At 42.4% G+C, this 22,929-nt stretch overlaps 2 protein-coding genes across 7 annotated transcripts in view; both read left to right on the top strand.

The window, feature by feature from the left end:
• Nucleotides 1–17,662, top strand: part of GANC (glucosidase alpha, neutral C) — a 69,460-nt gene extending 51,798 nt beyond the window's left edge. For 5 of the 6 annotated variants that reach the window (XM_061157472.1, XM_061157473.1, XM_061157474.1 and 2 more), the window contains 6 exons: nt 4,534–4,610; nt 7,289–7,363; nt 10,628–10,741; nt 11,963–12,075; nt 14,565–14,668; nt 15,277–17,662. In XM_061157472.1, coding sequence (XP_061013455.1) covers nt 4,534–4,610; nt 7,289–7,363; nt 10,628–10,741; nt 11,963–12,075; nt 14,565–14,668; nt 15,277–15,386 — 593 coding nt within the window. In that variant the 3' untranslated portion in view covers nt 15,387–17,662. Of the gene's footprint in view, nt 1–4,533; nt 4,611–7,288; nt 7,364–10,627; nt 10,742–11,962; nt 12,076–14,564; nt 14,669–15,276 lie in introns of those variants that run through there. The other variant, XR_009695132.1, reaches the window with a different exon arrangement.
• LOC133066418 (protein FAM104A-like) lies at nt 2–2,395 on the top strand. Its single transcript, XM_061157483.1, has one exon. The coding sequence runs from the start codon at nt 1,657–1,659 to the stop codon at nt 2,008–2,010; it is 354 nt and encodes a 117-aa protein (XP_061013466.1). The 5' UTR covers nt 2–1,656; the 3' UTR covers nt 2,011–2,395.
• Nucleotides 17,663–22,929: the final 5,267 nt, after the last annotated feature.

Genomic DNA, 22,929 nt, shown 5'->3' with positions numbered 1-22,929 from the left:
TTCTGGATGAATTTTACTTATGATAAATACTATAATTATGTTTTTCTTATTATATTTTCTAGTATAGGAACACTAAAAAATCCCTAGTCTCAAGAAAGCCAAAAAGAAAAGAAATTTCATCACCAAGATTTTTAGTGTATTGGTGGGATCCCAACTCTATTCGAATATTTTATCATGTAGTGCTTCTCATAATATGTTAACATCATATAAACCCATTCTGTTTGTGAATGCAATTTGGGATTCTTGTTCAGGGTCTACCTCTAAGCCTTAAGATACCACCACAGGGAAGGGAAGTAGAAAAAAGTAAACCAGATAGTTATCTTTGTAAAGACCCAGAAGAGCTTATTTCATGTGCAAAACAGGACTGGGGTTGTTTGTTTTCGGTTGGCCTCTTTAGTAGGGGTTAATCAAATTTGGACGGAGAAGGCAATAGCACCCTGCTCCAGTATCTTGCTTGGAAAATCCCATGGGCAGAGGAGCCTGGTGGGCTGCAGTGCATGGGGTTGCGAAGAGTCGGACACGACTGAGCGACTTCACTTTCACTTTTCACTTTCATGCATTGGAGAAGGAAATGGCAACCCACTCCAGTGTTCTTGCCTGGAGAATCCCAGGGACGGGGGAGCCTGGTGGGTTGCCATCTATGCGGTCTCACAGAGTCGGACACAACTGAAACGACTTAGCAGCAGCAGCAGCAGCAATCAAATGTGGAACAGGGAAGTTTATCATTTGGGTAATACGTTCAAGAGGCCAGGCTTGACAGAGAGTTGCCCAGAAGGTGAATTCTGTTTCTAAACAGTAGAACCCCCAAAATGTAAAAAACCTATCTCTTTAGGTCTCCACTCATCCTTGGGTCTCAAGTTAAAAAGCTACTGCTTCCTTAGAGAAAATTTCCTGACCAAATTGCTTCCTAATATCTACTTCCACCTGCCTTAATCAAAGTCAGTCCCTCTTAATACATAATTTTCATTCCATTTTGTACTTTTGCCAGTTTACTGTTTGTCTTAGCTCTAATTAATTTGTAGTTACTTGTTTAATGTCTGTTTTTGACTGTAAACTTGATGAGGGCAGGGACCTTGTCTGTCTAATTTGAAGCTACATTCCTCGAGCCTAGCACAGTGCCTGGTACTCAGCAGAATTCAATGAATATTTGTTGAATTAAATAGTGAATTGCAATTGGATGAATTTTACATATGCCAGTGCCAAGATCAAAACAAAATTAATAATCCAGATTTCTTTTAAGAGAATTATAGTTTTTGTGATGATACCTGCCCAAGAAAGAGGGCCTGAATATCTATGCAGACCACACTTCTGGGTCACAGTTGTAGACTCACCACATTCAGAGTCACGTATAGCAAACAATGAAGCATTTTCAGAAGTGAAATGGTGCTTTCATACTACAGCTGGGCACCAAGTGAGACCATGCTGGACTATGTCAGGGTCCCTCCCTGTAATCCTAATACACCATAAATGGATTAGTGACGGCAGTGATACAGTCACCTCTGGTCACCTGTCCTCTTTCTGACTAACCATACGTCTCCCTGAGGAATCATTGGTTCAACTCACCAGGATCTCTGCCTTTAAGAAGTTCAGTTGAGTGGTCTTTGAAACCACAGAAGCACTCATTAAGAGAGCAACACTGGGTCTCCATCGGCTGCCATGAGCGAGTGCCTCCGCCCCAGAAAAAGGAGAAGGAATGGCAGTGAAGAAGACCACCATCTCCCCCCACAGACCAAAAGGAGCAGTAGAAATCCTGTCTTTCACGATTCTTGGGACACAGAGTCTTCGAGCAGCGACGGCGGCGGCAGCAGCAGCAGCAGCATCAGCAGCCCCGACAGGGCCAGCGGGCCGGAGAGCAGCTTGCACCACCTCGCCGCCGGGTCCGGCCCCCACACGCCGCAGCCCGCGCCCGCGCCATCCGCGCTGTGCCCAGGCCCCTACTTCCACATCAACCAGACCCTGAAGGAGGCCCACTTCCACAGCCTGCAGCACCGGGGCCGGCCTCCCTCGTGACGCCGCAGACTCTTGCCTTCTGTGAAGGGACAGCGCTATGCGGATTTGATATTTCAAGTTAGCGATGTTTTAAAAAAATTGCACAAAAAAATGCCTGTTGGCTTTTCAATCTATATTTGAGATAACAGGTTAACAGGCTGTTGTTTACTTGTGGTTTTGCTGCACTATTGCGATTTCCAAGGGGCTCTGAAGCAGTTTTTTATAGGATTCTTTTAAGGGTGGGTATCAAGGGAACCATAGGAGGACACATCATCTGTGTGTTGAACCCATAGTTTGTCCAGTTTAGACTGCTTTCCAGGTCTGTTAGTTAGAAATTCTACTTTATGTAAAAAGGCCTTTTAAAACTGCAGGATCTTCAATTTTTTAAATAAACTAGTAAAGAGGATCTACTTTCCATGAAAAAAAAACCAAGATTTTTTTCCAGAACATAGAAAGCTGGACCAGCCTTGCACTGAAGTGAACTGCCAGCTACCTCTTAGAACGTGGACGTCCTGTTGAACGTGCCGTCTTCTCTGATGGGGACAGTCAGACCCCGGATAGACTGTGTGAGTGAGTCAGCTCCCGCCCCGTGACTGTCTTCTCTCTGCTATATATTTGTATTTCCAGAGCGAAGGGCTTTCTGATTCATGGACCCCGGATAGCTTGTTAACTGTCATTCCTCCAGAGCTGCTGTCTCAGACTTAGGCAACACTGCCCGGCTCGGACAGTCACGGAACATGGACGTGACTTCCGGTCTCAGGCACCACCTGTCCCCCGGCAGCTGGTGTGAGCACCCCGCTGGTTCCGCCTTGCCGTGTGAGAAGGTGCTAGTGAAGGCTGACGCAGTGTGAGCTCTAGGAACTGAGGTCTGAAGTCACACGTGCTGTGAACTCTGGGACAAGGACTTACTTGCTTTATGCTCAGAGTCATCCCTGCACCCAACAGGAATGAGGGGGCTGCGTGCCACCATGGCCACCGCAGAGGCTGGTGTGGCTCAGAAACAAAGGAGCAGAGTCACTTCTAGGAGAAACAAGACAGGAGTATTTATTTAGAGAGCGTCCTCGTCACTTGGTCATGCTGGAGAGCCACCCGAGTTTGAACAGCGAGGGTGCGGCCGAGTCTTCCTCGTCAGCGACCAGCTGCCTGAACAGGGAGCCGGCCTGCCTGGGGTCGCCTGCTCGGGAGAGCGCCGGGGCGCCGCCTGCCGCTGTGTGGAGAGGAAAGTGCCTTAGCGTCCACCCGGACCGCCGGCCGCCCGCCCCCCACTCCGCTCGGGGGTCCACGTGGCGGGCACACGGCGGGTCTGAGCAGCACGGCCAGCTCCTGGAGGGGACTGCTTAGTCCAGATGGAAAAGGACATGCGGCAGACTGCGGGGCCGTGACGGGACAGCTGGCGTCGGGAGCGAGGACGGAGGAAGGGCACCGTGTGCCTCCTCTCCATGGCGTGTTCCTCTCGGGTGCAGAGCTGAAAGGGCAGTTACTGGGAGGACAAGTGGACAGCCGTGGGGAAAGCTAAGAGCACAGGCCCGGGCTCAGGAGTGGGAGGCTTGTGCACAAACTTTTTTTTTCCCACCCTTACTCCCATCTCCCAAGTTTTAAAACCCGGTGTTGATAGGATTTTGGACCTGACTGGGTTTGATGGCAGGGAATATGGAAAGGAGACATTGCGAGTACTTTTATCCAACCAGAGAGCAAACGAGGACTACACGCTGGAAGGAAGGGAGCCGTGTGAGCGCTCAGACACACTTGTACACAACACACTTCAGAGACCCCCTGAGGACTCCTGCAGCTATCCTAGCAGATGGCAGCCTACTGAGACAAAAGATCTATTAACAAAAACAGGTGAAGCTCGAGGAAGCAAACTTCCTACCCGCCTAAAAGAAACGAGAGACGAAACCATCGCTGAAACAGCAGATTTTTTTCCCCCAAAATAAGTATAGTCATAGTGCTGGGTTAGCAGTTAACTCTTCTACCCTCTTAATCTTAAACACAAGCTGTAATCTCGGTCTGTCCTGCACATTTTCTACAGCCTTGGCAGCCTGAGATTCATTTCTACCATGAGGCTACTTGATAGTGTCAGTGGGCATCTTTTAAAACCTCTCTTAGCTCAAGCTAGTAACATCATGTATTTCCTTATTGCGCCGCCATTAAAAGTAGCATTAATGCATCTTGTCAAAAAAAAAAAAAAAAAAAAAAAAAGAGAGAGCAACACTGAAACACACACATTACCACATGTAGAATTACAAAGCCGGGGGAAGTTTGCCGTGTGCCTCAGGAACCTCGAATCCGGTGCTCTGCGACAGCCTAGAGGGGCGGGGCGGGGTGGAGGCGGGAGGTGGGGAGAGGCTCAGAAAGGAGGGGCCGTATGTATACCTAGGGCTGAGGCGTGCTGATACGTGGCAGAGACCAACATAATAACGAAAAGTAATTATCCTCCAACTGCAAATAAATACATTTAAATTTTAAATTTTATTTTAAAAAGAGAAGGGGTGTTTTCAGACCTCTTATAATGATATTCAACTTTATCTCTTCTCCACTTTTCAGGAAGTGCTTTATTGGTTCATCCAGTCACAGAACCAAAAGCTACTGTGGTTGATGTGTTTCTGCCAGGGTCAAGTGAGGTAACAGTAAACAGCAAACCTCCGCTTACCTTACGTGTGTCGAATCTCTTCCTTTCGAACTTGGTGGCTTAAAATGACAAAAATGTATGCTCTCACAGCACTGGAGGCTTGAAGTCCAAAATCACGGTGTGGGCAAAATTGGTTCCTCCTGGAGGTTCTGAGAGAGGGTCTGTGCCATGCCACTTTCCACACTCCCCACCTCTGGGGGCTGCCTGCGCTCTTGGCATTCCTTGGCTTGTACCCACCTCACTTCAATCTATGCCTCCATCTTCACTGTGTGTGTCTGTGTCTCCTCTCCCATCTGTCTCTTACAAGACACTTGTGATGATATTTAGGGCCTATCTAAATAATTTCACTGCATTCCCTGGTGGCTCAGAGGTTAAAGCGTCTGCCCGCAATGCAGGAGACCTGGGTTCGATCCCTGGGTCTGGAAGATCCCCTGGAGAAGGAACTGGCAACCCACTCCAGTATTTTTGCCTGGAGAATCCCATGGACGGAGGAGCCTGGTCGGCTACAGTCCACGGGGTCGCAAAAAGTCGAACACAACTGAGTGACTTCACTCTCACTTTCACTTAAATAATTCCAGATAATCTCCTTAAGATCCTCAATTTGGTCAAATCTGTTCCCATTAAGGTAATATTCACTCCTTCCAGGGATTAGGAAGCAAATACATCTTTTTGAAGGGCCACCATTCAGCCCACTACACCTGTCGTCATTGATATGACAATAACCAGGCTTTTCTACAGAAAGCCCATGAATGATGTTCTTTCTGCTTGGTTTCTCTAGTAATTTGTAGTTCTGAAGGTGGGGGTTCTTTACAAAGGTTCCCCTGCCAAGCAGAAACCTGAGAAAAAGGTTAAATATTACAACAGCTAAATGAATTGGCTTGCCAAGCATTTCTGCTGAGAGTTTCTTAAATTAATTCTCTAAGTACAGGCTCCCATTAAGAGGAACTAGCTTCCTATCTGACTTTGCCACAATTTCTATTAATGACCTATTATCATTTTAATCACACTGTTATGACTATGTAGCCTATTTTTTCAACACTTTCCAGGAGTTTTCCATGATTGTTTCTCTTGCTACATCTTCCCAAAGGCTGGGTAGGAGAGCCAAGCTGCTTCTTGCCTGAACTTTACCTTGCTGGTTAGCTAGTAAAGCACCATGACGGGCAGAGAGCTATCTAACAGCCTAGCTGTCACCTTCCCATGTTTCTGTACAACACATTCCCTCTCCTACAAGTCTCTTTCTTGGGGAGGCCTTCTCTGACATCCTCTTTAAGATCACAGACCACTCCCACTGCCCCTGGTACCGTCTAGTTCTCCTTCATCCTTTGTCTCTGTAGAACTTGCCATTTTAAACAGCCTACATATTTACTTTTATGTTTTGTTTATTGTTTATCTCTCCCATTAGAATGTTAGCTTTTTGAGGGCCATGATTTTTATCTGTTAATGGCCACTAATCTACATGGTGTTTTGTACCAGTTGTAATCTAATCTACATGGTGTTTTGTACCAGTTGTACCCTTCCTAGGCTGGGGATCTTTGATTATGGTGCCACACACCCTGTACCTCTCATTTCAATCAGACTGGAAATGGTTGATGGGTAATCCCCAACTCTTGTTTGAATCCTTTTTTTTTTTTTTTTTAACCTTTCACTCCCACCAACTCTTTATCTTGAGCTATTAGAATTCACCAAAGAAAGACATTACAAGGAAAGATAGCTAAGGGATTATCCCTTGTAAACACAGACACAGAAATCCTTGACAATACATTAGGAAACTGAATCCAGCCGAAGATAATACTTCATGACAAGGTAGGACTGATCCAGTTGAATTAAGAGTTCACTGCAGCTGACAATCGTCAGGGCACAGCCCTCTCACAGTCACAGCAGGACAGTGACTGATTCAACATTCCAGCTTTATATAGGCTCTGGTAATCCCAGGAGGTGAACTGTGGCTGCCAGAAATTATATTGGACTAGAAGAGAGAAAAAGGTTTTCTTTTCATCCTTAAGATAGTATCTTAAGGGTTTATCCCATCAGATTACTTTGGCAGGAGCTTTTTGGCACTTTAGCAAGTAAACTCCCTTGATGGGCATCTCAGATAAGAGTTTGAACCTCATCCCTGAATTGTACTCTGTTTTTAAAAAGAGACACTGTATTAGTAATCCAAATTTCCATTTGTTTTTCTCTAAGGTCTGTTTCCTTGTCAGACACTCTTTTCTCCTGCCTCATTTGTAATTTATTTGCTTGCAGTGTGCTTTTGTTTTGTTGTTGTTTTCTCTCTTCCATCATCTTTTTCACTGTAAGATCATTACATTTTTATAAGCCAATTGAACTATAAAATCCACGAGGGCAGATTCTATGTCTTTCTGTTCACTCGTGTGTACCCAGCAATGCTGGGCACATGGTAGGTTGTTCAGTAAATAACTTTTGGATGGATGAATGGAAATATCAATGGCCTTTTACTCAGCTTAATCCATCACAGTACTAGGTTAGTTAGTCCTTTGGGATTTTCTTAAAAGCATATGTTCTAATTTCTATTCAAAAAATTTTAAATTAAACTTATTTTAGCTTTATGGTTATTTGAAATCCAAATAAATGGATATTTTATTAAATAATGAAATCATGAGCAAAATGTGCTTATACACATTTTTTTCACTAGGGTCTGTTTCTTTTCAGATTTGGTATGACTCTAAGACATTTGCTCACTGGAAAGGAGCGTGTACAGTAAAGATCCCAGTAACCTTGGACTCTGTAAGCTATTTTCAGACTGTTATTTTTACCTATTGTGCTGATTAGTCTACTCAGGCTGCCATGACAAAATACCATAGACTGACTGGCTTCAACAATAGAAAGTTATTTTCTCACAGTTCTGGAGGCTTGAAGCCCCAGATCAAGGGGCCAACCAGTTCGGTTCCTGGTGAGGGATTTCTTCCTGGCATGGAGACAGACACCTTCTTGCTGCATCCTCTTATGGTAGAGGGAGTGTGTGCTCTTGTGTCTCTTATGACACTAATCGTTTGGATCAGGGCCCCACTCCTATGACTTCACTTAATCTTAATTACCTCTGTAAAGGTCTTCAAATACAGTCACACTGGGGGAGCAATGGCGAGTGACCATTAATGGGTACAGGGTTTCTTTTGGGGAGTGATTTTTAATTGATTATGGTGATGGTTGCATGACTCTGAATATACTAAAAACCATTTAATTGTATACTGTAAATGGATGAATTATATGACATGTGAATTTTTTATCAATAAAACTGCCAAAATGTGAGGGGGAAAAAAGAGTATAAAAATAATGTGTACCCTGATTTCAGTTTGAAACACTGAAGACAATTCTCCCCCATTTATTTACCTTTGTATGTCAAAGAAGAATAATCACACTGACAACAGGGAGTAAACACAGTGGTAGCACACATACCATACAGAATATCCTTCTACAGGACCAAGTCAGGAGACCTGAGTTTCCAGTTGGACCTCTAGGCCCAAGGGGAGGCTATGAGTTATGATGTCAGACCCAGAGTGGCCCATCCAGGCTGCATCTTTTTTTTTTTTTTAATTAATTCATTTGTTACATTTGTTTGGGTGTATCAGGTCTTAGTTGCAGCACTCGGGGTCTTCACTGTGTCATGTGGGGTCTTTAGTTGCGGTGCACGGACTCTCTAGTTGTAGCGTGCAGACTTACTTGTCCTGCGTGATGTGGGACCTTAGTTCCCCAACCAGGGATGGAACCTGAGTCCCCTGTATTGCAAGGTGAATTTTTAACCCCTGGACCACCAGGGAAGTCCCCCAGGCTGCATTTCTGAAGGGAAGTTTGTTCCTACAACTGGATCACAGCCACTACCAGAGGCCTGAAGTAGTGTGAAAATTTTTAAGTAGATGTATGTTATTTTTTTTAATTCTCAGCAGCAATATGAACCCCATTATAGAGAAAATGGGGCTTCCCTGGTAGCTCGCATGGTAAAGAATCCACCTACAATACAAGAGACCTGGGTTCAATTCCTGGGTCAGGAAGGTCCCTTGGGGAAGGGAATGGCAACCCACTCCAGTATTCTTGTCTGGAAAATCCCATGAACAAAGCAGCCTGGCAGGCTATAGTCCATGGGGTCAAAAAGAGTCAGACACAACTGAGCGACTAACATGTTCATGTTCACATAAAGAAAATTATTTCAGATGCCAACTTTCAGATCCAGAATAGACCTTGACATTCATCTACTTGAATCCCTCATGCTTACAGGTGAAAACAGTGAGGTTCAGAGAAGTTAAATTACTTGTCCAGGGTTTCAGCTAAATTGTGGCAGAACTGAGATAAAACCCCAGGTCAATTGGACTTCCACTCCAGGGCCCATCCATATTAACTTACTGCCTCATTCTTTGAAGGAAAATAAAAGAAGAAAAAGTTGACTGATGAGGGTGGGAAGTAAATGTGCTTTTACTTCTTGCTGTGAGTCAAGCAGACGATGGACATCTTGCCTACTCCATCCTTACTGCCAACTTCCTGTATACAGCAGTCCCTCTTATCTGAGGCTTCATGTTCCTCAGTTTCAGTTACCTTCAATCAATTGTGGCCCAAAAATATTAACTGTGGTCCAGAAACACTAAATGGAAAATTCCAGAAATAATAAGTTTTAAACTGCATGCTGCCTTGAGGAGCATGATGAAGTCTTGTGCCATCCTGCTCCATCCTGCCCAGGATGTGACTCATCCCTCTGTCCAGCAGATCCAAGCTGTGTATGCTACCCACTCATTAATATAGGGGAAGGTATCATTATATAGGGTTCAGTACTCTCCTCGGTCTCAGGCATCCACTGGGGGTCTGGGAACATATCCCCCATGGGGGGAGGGGGTGCCTACTGTATTCTAACTCTTCTCTCCACTTGTAGCTTACTCAGAGCAACGTGTAAGCCCTCATATGATCCAGGGAGCTTCCTAAGAGAGGACTACACTGGGAGACACGGAACCTACTGGGCTGTCCTTGCTGGGAGTGCTATTCCAGAAGACCCATGCCTACAGCCCTGTTGTCAGAGTCACGTCAAGTACCCTTGGCAGCTTCTATAACAGAAATTTCACAGATTCACCCTCAGAATTGAGCCAGTAATCCAAGTGATGCAGGGAAGCAGGGAGCAAGGGGTATATAAGCTAAAGTAGGGACAACAGTTATGTATCCCAAACCAAGAAACCACCATCTTTTATGAACATATACACATATATATCTGGGCCTGCTTGCATAGACATAAAAATCCCCTCTTTAGTAGGGTCCTAAAAGTAAACTTGTTTGCTATACTGACAGGCAAATTAAAAATACAAAGCAGGAAAAGCTACCTATAGGATAGTTAGAAGAGATAATAAATTGATGGAGGTGAGAAGTTTTCCCTAATAATTTTTTAAGTGAACCATTTTTAATATTTGAACTCTCTTCCTTTTAATGCCAGGGCCTGTAGTAAGCTACAAGCTGGGAGAAAAATAAGAATACAGTAGACCCCCTTCCCCATGGGGGATATGTTCCAAGACCCCAAATGGATGCCTGAAACCGAGGAGAGTACAGAACCCTATATAAAGATATTTTCCCCTATACTAATGAATTTGTGTTCACAAATTTATTTTGCTTTTGAGTCTACATTTATGAAGAATGTATAATGGGACTTCTCTGGCAGGCCAGTGGTTAAGAATCCACCTGCCAATTCAGAAGGCATGGGTTCCATCCCTGCTCTGGGAAGATTCCACATGTCACACGGTGACTAAGCCTATGCACCCCAGCTACTGAACCTGTGCACTCTGGAGCCTGTGCTCCGCAACAAGAAAAGCCACCGCAGTGAGAAGCATGCGCACCACAACTATAGAGTGGTCTGTGTTCAGTGCAACTAGAGAGAGCCCAAGCGCAGCAACAAAGGCCCAGCACAACCAAAACTAACTAAATAAAAATTTTTTTGAAAAGAATGTATAATGAAATATTTTAAAAGCCTACTTTGAAATTGCCTTATATGAATCCTCCTCTGAGAGTATTGTCCTATTGTAGATACCAGTGTTTCAACGCGGTGGAAGTGTGGTACCAGTAAAGACCACTATAGGAAGATCCACAGGCTACATGACTGATTCCCCATATGGACTTCGAGTGGCCCTGAGCACTAAGGTACTTGAAAAATATTACTTTTACACCCCTTGTTTGTTATGACTCTCTTTACAGTGGTAGCCTTGAGTGTAAAAGTGGTTAAGCCCATCTATGGGATAGGTGCTTCTGATGTTCGTCTAGAAATCGAAGTTTTGAATCATTTCTGCATCATTGTCCAACTTATCTAACTTTCCTGAAATTGTTCTTCAGGGAACTCTGAGAACTAGAAATTACAGAAATTTCCTCTAGGGCACTGTGACCCTCGGTGCCCTGCAGCTTGGCATTGATTACCACTGGACTGAAAGCTCATTGGGCCAAAGGCAGCCTGCCATGCGGATTAGCCCTGACTCTCAGTCTCCGGTAAAAGGGTCCTGTGTCTATGAAACATTCCAGGGACGCAGCCCCACACACAACAACTTCCATTCTCATTGAATGGCTCAAACAACTGCAATCTCCTAGGGTAAGGTCTGGAAGGATCCAGAATTGGTCTCTTCTTTTGAAGAGATCTTTTGAGCTGAATGAGGCCTATAGCAGATTCCTCTCTTGACCGTTTGCCAAAATACAATGCCAAACACCAATCCTCACTCTTAAGCAAATGTTATAATTCACTTTCTTTTTCTTACGTCTTTCTTTTCCATCCATTTCTTTTAAGCATGTCTTCTTGGGTCAAACTGTGGGCCTTGGGCCCATGGGAGGCCGTGGAATAAACTACAAGAGACTTGAAGTTCATAGCTCATGAAGCATTGTCAGTAACAGGGAACTGCCATATGGAGTGCTGTGACATTGTCTGACATGCAAAAGGGATCCTCCTACCAAAAGACAGTAGGAACTAGGCACCATTCTCCAAATGGAGGTTCTTCTAAAGATAGCTGATGTCGTCCATTATATACTTTTTCCTTTTAACTTCAGTTCCACTGGGTGAACGTTTCTTGACCTGTTGTCACATTTTAGGGTAGTATTTTTGAATTCACCTATGCCACTGACCATACTTCAGAGTTTAAATCTCTTTCAACAAAGCCTAACTCTCTGTGCCTCCTCTTGTGTGACTTCCTTATTCATATTATTTCACAAATGGGTATTGAGTGTTTATATATTTTATGACTACTTTGTACAGCTTTAATATTAAGCAGTTGTTCAACATAATTTTTCACAGATTTTGTAATCAGTTATTTCCTTTAGGGGGTGACAGTCTTTTCCAAGAAAGCTATTACATGAGCATACTCTCTGTGATTCACTCTCCAGGGTTCTGCCATGGGTGAATTCTATCTCGATGATGGCCATTCTTTCCAATACCTCCACCAGAAGCAATTCTTGCACAGGAAGTTTTCGTTTTCCTCAGGTGTTTTGACCAACAGGTAATGGCAGCTAAAAGAGCCGTGTGCTTTGATAAATAAATTATGCTATCCATTTGTTATCCTTAAATCCTTAAATGCAAAGCTGATGTTTTAACGTACTATTTTAAAAAATTAATGATGAAAGCCATTTGTATTTTTCTTCTTTTCTTCCAGATTCATTAATATATGATTTAGAAATAAAATTTTAATATATACAAGTATAGTATACAAATACAATTGTAGTATATTTAAAGTATACAGTATGATGACTTGATATATGTATACATTGTGGAAGTATTCCCCTCATCAAGTTAATTAACACGTCCATTACCTCACATGTTTAACCTTTTTTTCCGCCTTTTGATGAGAACACAAGTTCTACTCTCTTAGCAAATTTCCATTATGCAATACAGGATTATCAACTGTATTTGCCATGTTATATATTTGATTCTCAAACCGTATTCATCTTATAACTGAAAGTCTGTACTCTTCCACCAGCCTCTCCCTACTTCTCCCACCCGTGAGCCCCTAGCAACCACCATTTTACTTTGTTTCTATGAGTTCAACTCTTTTTTCCTTTTTTTTCTTTTTTTTTTTTCGCATTCCACATGTAAGTGATGCCATTCATCACTTTGTTGAATATTTCAGTTCACTTCTTGTACTGTTCAGGTCTGTGTTTTGTTAGGTACTTTTTAATATTTTCCATATGTATTGAAATTCTCATTTTGTTCATGCATTGCTCTTTGAACTTGGTGAGCATCCTTATGACCATTGGTTTGAACTATCTATCAGGTAAGCAATTTATCTCTATTTCATTAAGGTCAGTTTCTGTAGATTAATCATGTTTTTTTGTTAGGAACATATTCTCCTGTTTCATCTGCCTTGACTCCTGGTGTTGTTTCTCACATTAGATAAGACAGCCATGTCTTCCAGTCCTTACATACTGGCCTCATGTAGGAGATGATCCTCATTGATCAGCCTGTCCTGAGCTCCTTATAGCTTCCAGACCTTTGTGATTATCCACACTGCCATGTTTGTTCTTAGTGACTGCCAGTAGTTAAGGATATGCTGAGACCCATCCATATCCCAAAGGGGCATATTTTAGTCATCACTTAGATACAGGCTGATTAGAACCTTCAGGCAGTAGCTGGGAAAGTATGCAGTTAAATCCTTTCCAGGAAGAATATGGAGATGGATATTTTTGCCAGCTCCCTCTGCACTGAGCCCTGGGGAGACAGGCACGCTGCCTATTAACAACTGCTTCTTTATTTGCTCTAATTAACTCTGTTGTCTCTCGGAGCAAGGTGATTTGAGGGCCTGTCTCTCCAGGTGGGAGCCTTGAAAGGAGAGACACTGGAAGTATGATCCAAACCTTTTACTTTTTCTGAAGAAGCTAGGATTGCAAATTCCTTCCCAATTGTATGGGACTATGCCAGGGGTGGGGCTTCCCTGGTAGCTCAGAGGTAAAGAATCCACCTGCAATGCAGGAGTCACAGGAGACACAGGTTCATTCCCTGGGTTGAAAAGATTCCCTGGAGGAGGGCATGGAGTTTTCTTGCCTGGAGAATCCCCATGGACAGAGCCTGGAGCTTACAGTCCACAGGGTCACAAAGAGTCGGATACAAGTGAAGTGACATAGCACGCAAACATGCCAGGGGTGGGAGTTATATGGAAAGTGTGTCTCAGCCTTTCCTGCTTGTTTTGATGTGGGTATTTTCTCAGTCACCCAATGTGCAGGAGTCACTCAACTAGTTTTCTGGTTTCTCTCAAAGAGAATTGTTCCATGTGTAGCTTTATATTCAGTGCATCTGTAGGAAAAGGGAAATTCAGGAGCCTCTTATGTTGCCACTTTGGTCTGGAGCCCCTGGGAGTATTTTTCAATCACTCTATGAACATCCCTTCCTTATTGTCTTCATCTCCCTTTCCTTCCTTCTCTGAAAAATGAAAAAGAATTCAGTATAAATTCCTATTAATCCCATTTATTCATCTATTCAAACATTCATTAAGGATCTGATTTCTTGCAGTTTGATTGCAGCATCCAAGTCACATTTGGGACTTCAGTGTCCTTAAGTGATGTCCCTCCTAATGGCTTGTTACAGGAAGACTACTGGTTAGCTTGGGCTTTCCAGATGACTCAGTGGTAAACAATCTGTCTGCCATAACAGGAGACACAGGAGATGCAGGTTTGATCCATGGATCATCAGGATCTCCTGGAGTAGGAAATGGCAACCTGTTTCAGTGTTCTTGCCTGGAAAATTCCATGGACAGAGGAGCCTAGTGGGCTACGGTTCATGGAGTCGCAAAGAGACACGACTGAGCATGTGTGCACTGGTTAGCTTGTCTTCGGCATATAGAGTCATCTTTTTCCATCTCTTCATCCTAGTAAATGTGACAGCTATATGTTTCATGCCTCCATAGGCATGAAAGATGGGAGGGGATGGTGATCTAGTAGCCAGTCCAAACCCCTGTTCCTCTCCTTTTCCTAATGTCATTTGTTGTATCTATTCCAGTTGTGCTGACGAGAGGGGTCATTATCCCAGCAAGTGTGTGGTGGAGCAGATCTTGGTCCTAGGCCTCAAGAAGCAGCCATCTTCTGTGACTGCCCACTCAGCTGGTGAGGAAACAGTCCACTTGGTTCTATAAGCATAGAAGTATTTGCCGTGAAGAGATGGTTAGTCTAAAGTTGATATAATGTGCTTAGCCAAGTGGACTCTGCTCTTTCGGGCAGGAGTCAAATATACTAGTATCTAGAGGGGACGAGGCCATCCTGCTTCTCTCTTCATCAACTGCCTTTCTGCTTATTGTAAGCTGTTAATATTTTCCTGAGGGGAAATCATTTGGGGTTTGAAATAATATTGTAGCTTCTCTGAATATTTGTTTTAAACTGTGGGTATCTGAAGTCATAGGGAATCCTACTGATATTTATTGAGTTTCTTAAAGGACCTGGGACAGGATATATCTTTTTTTAACCTACTGAATTTGCTGGGCAAATCACTTTGCTCCTTACAGTTTCTTTTCATTCAGTCTTTTACTCAGAAAACTGGAGTGCTTCTTGTTTTAAAAATTCATGGAAGTCCAGGGGTACAAGTGGTATTAATTTGGATTCTCCTATATGGAATATAAAATTTTGTGATAGAGACAGAAACATTTTCAAATTCAAAGAAAAGACATTTCTTTCCTGGATAGTCACCAGACTTTCCCTTTTACTGTTTGGATCTCTAGATGGCAGTGCTCAGCCCGTGGCTTTTACATACTATGCCGCAACATCCGCCCTGAACCTGGAGACGCTCTCGCTGAAGATTGGTGCTGACTGGAAGGTGCACATCCAGTGACAGAGCAGTGCCCCTGGTGACAAGAGCCAGGAGCAGCTGTGCCTCTCTGCCTTCCCCGGGGCCTCTTGTGCGATTCGTGCCACATGCTAATTGGCTCCTCTGGCTTAAAGTCATCTTTCATTAGTCACAGTTTGTTAGTGAACAGTAGATTTCAGATTTTTCAGATGTTACATGCTTAGATGTGCTAGGAATCATACTCTTGGTGTCACACACCACTTCTACATGCAAGTGGCCCGGAGACATTTATAGCATTCACAGACCTCGCGTTGCTCCTTGGACCATGGCCTGGGGTATGTGCTGTGGCCCAGTGGAGAGCTTCTCTTTGAGCACAGCTGGGTGAGTTTGTTTCAAGTGACAGGTGAGCCAAGCCTGTGACCCACTTGTGGAAGCTTGTCTCAGTCCATGTGGCTGAGCCACTCCAGCTCCAGCAGTTGAGCTGCTCAAGGTCTTTCTCGAAGTGGACAGTGGCCTCTGGTAACTATCACCCCCCCCCCCCCCCCACATATCTTTTACCCACTTGGACATAGGCAAGGCAACCCTTTTCTACTTTCACTGAATGTACTGTAGCAACAGGTAGTTACTCTACCTTAGAGACTGAAAAGCTGGCTTAAAACTCAATATTCAGAAAACTAAGATCATGGCATCTGGTCCCATTATTTCGTGGCAAATAGATGGGAAAACAATGGAAACAGTCATAGACTTTATTTTCTTGGGCTCCAAAATAACTGCAGATGGTGACTGCAACCATGCAATTAAAAGATGCTTGTTTCTTGGAAGAAAAGCTATGACCAACCTAGACAGCATATTAAAAAGCAGAGACATTACTTTGCCAACAAAGGTCCATCTAGTCAAAGCTATGGTTTTTCCAGTAGTCATATATGGATGACTTGGACCACAAGTGGGGAGAGTTGGATCACAAAGAAAGCTGAGCGCTGAAGAATTGATGCTTTTGAACTCTGGTGTTGAAGAAGACTCTTGAGAGTTCCTTAGACTGCAAGAAGATCAAACCAGTCAATCCTAAAGGAAATCAGTCCTGTATATTCATTGGAAGGTCTGATGCTGAAGCTCCAATACTTTGGCCACCTAATGCGAAGAACTGACTCACTGGAAAGACCCTGATGTTGGGAAAGATTGAAGGCAGGAAGAGAAGGGGATGACAGAGGATGAGATGGTTGGGTGGTATCACCGACTTTATGGACATGAGTTTGAGCAAGCTCCAGGAGTTGGCAGTGGACAGGGAAGCCTGGCGTGCTGCAGTCCATGGGGTCGCAAAGAGTCAGACACGACTGAGTGACTGAATTAAAGTGAGAGACTGAATCAAGCGCACAAAGGGATTCTTTTACTTGTCATGTTTTTTGGGTATCCAAAGTTCCAAATTAATCTCCTTAAAATTCTGATCTCTTAATCTTGGTTTTATTAAATACTGTCTACTACCCCAAGATTATTTGTAACATGAGTAAGCTATAATTTAAATTAATAACATAAATACCCACCATCAAACTTCAGAATAAGAACATAGGACCAGACTAAGGGTGAAGTAAGTGAGACACTTGCCTGGGACAGAAAATTTACAGGGATGCCCAAATTCACAGTAATCAAAAGAAATAATACTTTAATGCAATATTTTAAAAATCAACACTAAAAGAAAAAGATCCATGATGAACAAATATTACAATTTTAAATAAGGATAGGGTCAATATACCACATTTTACGTTTGACTCAGATCCCAGCACAGCTCCACATGGGCTGGAGCACTACACCACAGCAGCCCCTTGGAAGGTCCCCAGGGACTCCCTGCGGCCACAGCATCTGCTGGGGCAGCCTCGTATCCTCAGCCCTCCTCAACATGCACACTTGCTTATCAGGCATCCTCCACTTAGCAACTTGCCAACTGCCACCCCAGTGCCTTCTGTTACCTGGACCCAATATCCACTGCCTGCCCTCTATGTCTGCAGATCCTACCATCTGTCCAGGCCCAACTCAAATCCCACTTCCCCATAGAGCCTTTCTAACTCCCTAACACCCACAGCTCCCCTTTACCACAAGCAGTGATTTTGCCCTTCTCTGACAGGCAGCCCCACTTCTACATAACATGCAGTCTGTTGAACATTCTCAGGGATGGTCCCTCAGTTTCAGGTTCATCTGTCTTGTTCCCCTATAGATGGCATGTTCTCCAAGATCATGTTATATTTCTCTTATATCTGCCAGAGCACCATTATACTTGACTTTTGTAGTGATTGGCTGACTGATGGATTGATTAAAAATTGAGAATTGAATATACTTGTTTCTGCTTGACTTTTATGATATAGGACTCTTCCCTCCAGATATAGTAAATGTTGTGCATCTCCCAATGGACGCATTTCATTATATCTGTTGAGCTTTGGACTATGTGTAAGTACACATAGACATATGCAGATTCTTTGTTCCTGTTTCTGCAAGTTTTACAATTAAGGAGAAAGGAAGAAATCTCCATTGGCTGAAGTTTTATTTCCCAACTTCAGATTTCCCTGCAAACCTAATTGGAAAAGACCTTGATTCTGGGCAAGATTGAAGGCAGAGGAGAAGGAAACGACAGAGGACGAGATGGTTGGATGGCATCACTGACTCTATGGACATGAGTTAGAGCAAGTTCCAGGAGTTGGTAATGGATAGGGAAGCCTGGTGTGCTGCAGTCCATGGGGTTGTAAAGAGTTGGACACGACTGAGCAACTGAACTGAACTTGAAAGCTGAATGTTCTTATCTAATATAAATGATGGTTCTTAACAGCATTTAAAGCTGAGTAATTAAAACGTATCTTCAGATCAATATATATTGCATGTCTATTCATTTAAAATATTTTGGGAACAAGGAATGTAACAAGAACTGTAGAGTAAGTTAGTGAGGAACTTCCCTGAATTGACCCAGAACTATACAGCAAGGTTTAACTAGACACATTGAATGGAGAAAAATACAGCCTGGGTGTTCTCGAATGTTCTCTGCCCTTAACGCTTGTCACACTTTCCCCCCTTCCTTTTTCTGATGCTAAGGTCCAGAGAGCTTGGATCAACTTGGGGCCAAGTCGATCTACAGTGTTCAGTTACCTTGTTGTGGCTAATTCTGGATGTGCTTTCTCAGGAAACTGGATTTTATGTAATAAAGTAGAATCATTTCAGCAGTGATTCAAACAATACTCTAAAATGAGTGTATAACATGTCTTTCCTTTAAGACTTAAATGCCCTGAAATGAGCTGACAAATCAGTTTAAAAATAGAAACTGCTCGAAAGCAATATGGGCAAAGGTAATACACAGAAGAAATTGAAACAGGCAAAACAAGTATGAAATATGCTCAGCCCTATTCATATTTAAAGAAATTCAATAAGGGGTGCCTGATTGGCCAAGATTAAAATGAAAATGTCCAGTACTGATATTGGCATAGGAGCTAGGCATTCTCATGCATCATTGGAAGAAGGAGAATAAGTATAATCTTTCAGGATGGCAATCTGGCAATAGCATCAAAATTTTTAATTTGCATACTTTAACCCAACAATTCCACTTCAGATAAATCAGATAAATTGCTCAGAGCTACTAATTGCAGTGTGGTTTATACTGCTGAAAACCAGAAATAAACTGAATGTCCTTTAACAGGAGATTGGTTAAATATAACCCTTTCATAGAGTGGAGTGTTATGCAACCATTAAAATAACAACCTATATATATCAACATAGAAGTATGTTTTGGATAAAATGTCTACTGAGTGACTTCATTTAAGTAAATAATAAACCAAAATTTGAGGTACCATCCTATACTGTGCAAAATGAGGAACTGTTTCAGATTGAAGGAGGAAATAAAGAGACATGACACCAAATGTGTTCTATCCTGGAACTATAAGGGACATTACTAGGACAGTTGGGAAAATTTGAATGGGATATTTTGATTACATGGTAATTTTCCTAATTTTGAAAATTGCACTATGGTTATATAGAAGAATTTCCTTGTTTTAGGAAACACATGGAAGTCTTGAATGTTAAAGGGTAATGGGCCCCCATAGCTCTAACTTACTCTAAAATGGCTCAGAATATAATCTATGTGTGTATGTATGAGAAAAACAGAGACAGAGAAAATCAGCAAAATGTGTTAAAAATGTTACAATTGAAGAATCTGAATGAACCATGTACAGGAACTTCTTATGCTATGTTTTCAACATGCCTGTAAGTTTTAAACTATTTCAAAGCAAAATTTTATTGTTTTTCCCAATTATTCTTATTAGTTGGAGGCTAATTACTTTACAATATTGTAGGGGTTTTTGCCATACGTTGACATGGATCAGCCATGGATTTACATGTGTTCCCCATCCTGAACCCCCCTCCCACCTCCCTCCCCACCCCATCCCTCTGGGTCTTCCCAGTGCACCAGGCCCGAGCACTTGTCTCATGCATCCAACCTGGGCTGGTGATCTGTTTCATACTTGATAATATACATGTTTCGATGCTGTTCTCTCAGACCACCCCACCCTCGCCTTCTCCCATAGAGTCCCAAAGTCTGTTCTATACATCTGTGTCTCTTTTTCTGTCTTGCATATAGGGTTATCATTACCATCTTTCTAAATTCCATATATATGCGTTAGTATACTGTATTGGTGTTTTTCTTTCTGGCTTACTTCACTCTGTATAATGGGCTCCAGTTTCATCCACCTCATTAGAGCTGATTCAAATGAATTCTTTTTAATGGCTGAGTTATATTCCATTGTGTATATGTACCACAACTTTCTTATCCATTCGTCTGCTGATGGGTGTCTAGGTTGCTTCCATGTCCTGGCTATTATAAACAGTGCTGCGATGAATATTGGGGTACACATGTCTCTTTCAGATCTGGTTTCCTCAGTGTATGCCTAGGAGTGGGATTGCTGGGTCATATGGCAGTTCTATTTCCGGTTTTTTAAGGAATCTCCACACTATTCTCCATAGTGGCTGTACTAGTTTGCATTCCCACCAACAGTGTAAGAGGGTTCCCCAAAGCAAAAGTTTAAAAGCAAAGGTGCTGGGCCGTATCTCCATAGTATCCAGTAGCTATAAAAAGTTTGGTTTCTACTATTATAAAGGGTTATAAGGTGTGGCATGTAAAATAGGATGAAAAATGGGGTTAAGAATGAACTCCAAGGATTTCCCTGGTGGTCCAGTGGTGAAGAATCCACCAGCCAATGTGGGGGATGCAGGTTCTATCCTTGGAGTGGGAAGATTCCACATGCCACAGGGCAACTCAGCCCGTGAGCCACAACCACTGAGCTTCGAGCTTATGCTCCTCAACGAGAGAAGCCACCACAACGAGAAGCCTTTGCACTGCAACTAGAGAGTAACCCCTGCTCACAGCAATGAAGACCCAGCACAGCCAAAAATTTAAAAAATTTTAAAAAAAGAGTGAACTCCAGACCACTATGGAGAACAGTATGGAGGTTCCTTAAAACACTAAAAATAGAATTACCATATGATCCAGTAATCCACCTTCTGAGCATGTATCCAGAAAGGATGAAAACACTAATTAGAAAAGATAGGTGTACCCCAGTGCTCACAGAAGTGCTCACAGCAGCACTGTTTACAACAGCCAAGACATGGAAGCAACCTAAATGTCCATAAGCAGAGGAATGGATAAAGAAGATATGGTACATTTATACAATGGAATATTACTCAGCCATAAAAAAGAATTAAATAATGCCATTTGCAACAACATGGGTAGACCTAGAGATTATCAAACTAAGTGAAGTAAATCAGAGAGACAAATATCATATGATATCATTTATATGTGGAATTTAAAAATATGAAACAAATTAGTTTATTTACAAAACAGAAGTAGGCCCGTAGACTTAGAAAACAAACTTATGGTTACCAAAGGGAAAAGGGGGGTGAGGGGTAAATTAGGAGTTTGAAATTAACATGCCCATTACTATATATAAAATAAACAACAAGCACCTACTGAATAGCACAGAGAACCATATTCCATATCTTGTTAAAAACCTGTAATGGTTTCCTTTGTTGTGCAAAAGCTTTTAAGTTTCATTAGGTCCCATTTGTTTATTTTTGCTTTTATTTCCAATATTCTGGGAGGTGGGTCATAGAGGATCCTGCTGTGATTTATGTCAGAGAGTGTTTTGCCTATGTTCTCCTCTAGGAGTTTTATAGTTTCTGGTCTTACAATTAGATCTTTAATCCATTTTGAGTTTATTTTTGTGTATGGTGTTAGAAAGTGTTCTAGTTTCATTCTTTTACAAGTGGTTGACCAGTTTTCCCAGCACCACTTGTTAAAGAGGTTGTCTTTTTTCCATTGTATATCCTTGCCTCCTTTGTCGAAGATAAGGTGTACATAGGTTCGTGGATTTATCTCTGGGCTTTCTATTCTGCAAGGTGAAAAGACAGCCCTCAGATTGGGAGAAAATAATAGCAAACGAAGCAACAGACAATGGATTAATCTCAAAAATATACAAGCAACTCCTGCAGCTCAATTCCAGAAAAATAAATGACCCAATCAAAAAATGGGCCAAAGAACTAAACAGACATTTCTCCAAAGAAGACATACAGATGGCTAACAAACACATGAAAAGATGCTCAACATCACTCATTATTAGAGAAATGCAAATCAAAACCACAATGAGGTACCATTACATGCCAGTCAGGATGGCTGCTATCCAAAAGTCTACAAGCAATAAATGCTAGAGAGGGTGTGGAGAAAAGGGAACCCTCTTACACTGTTGATGGGAATGCAAACTAGTACAGCTGCTATGGAGAACAGTGTGGAGATTTCTTAAAAAAACTGGAAATAGAACTGCCATATGACCCAGCAATCCCACTTCTGGGCATACACACTGAGGAAACCAGATCTGAAAGAGACACGTGCACCCCAATGTTCATCGCAGCACTGTTTATAATAGCCAGGACACGGAAGCAACCTAGACGCCCATCAGCAGACGAATGGATAAGGAAGCTGTGGTACATATACACCATGGAATATTACTCAGCCATTAAAAAGAATTCATTTGAATCAGTTCTAATGAGGTGGATGAAACTGGAGCCCATTATACAGAGTGAAGTAAGCCAGAAAGATAAAGACCATTACAGTATACTAACACATATATATGGAATTTATAAAGATGGTAATGATAACCCTATATGCAAGACAGAAAAAGAGACACAGATGTACAGAACAGACTTTTGGACTCTGTGGGAGAAGGTGAGGGTGGGATGTTTCGAGAGAACAGCATCAAAACATGTATATTATCTAGGGTGAAACAGATCACCAGCCCAGGTTGGATGCATGAGACAAGTGCTCGGGCCTGGTGCACTGGGAAGACCCAGAGGGATCGGGTAGAGAGGGTGGTGGGAGGGGGGATTGTGATGGGGAATACATGTAAATCCATGGCTAATTCATGTCAATGTATGACAAAAATCACTACAATATTGTAAAGTAATTAACCTCCAACTAATAAAAATAAATGAAAAAAAAAAACCTGTAATGGGAAAGAATCTGAAAAAGAATATATGTGTATATATATATACACACACACACATATGTACA

This window comes from Dama dama, chromosome 12, assembly GCF_033118175.1.
Source record: "Dama dama isolate Ldn47 chromosome 12, ASM3311817v1, whole genome shotgun sequence".
NCBI lineage: Eukaryota > Metazoa > Chordata > Mammalia > Artiodactyla > Cervidae > Dama > Dama dama.
This window is presented reverse-complemented; position numbering and strand designations above follow the sequence as displayed.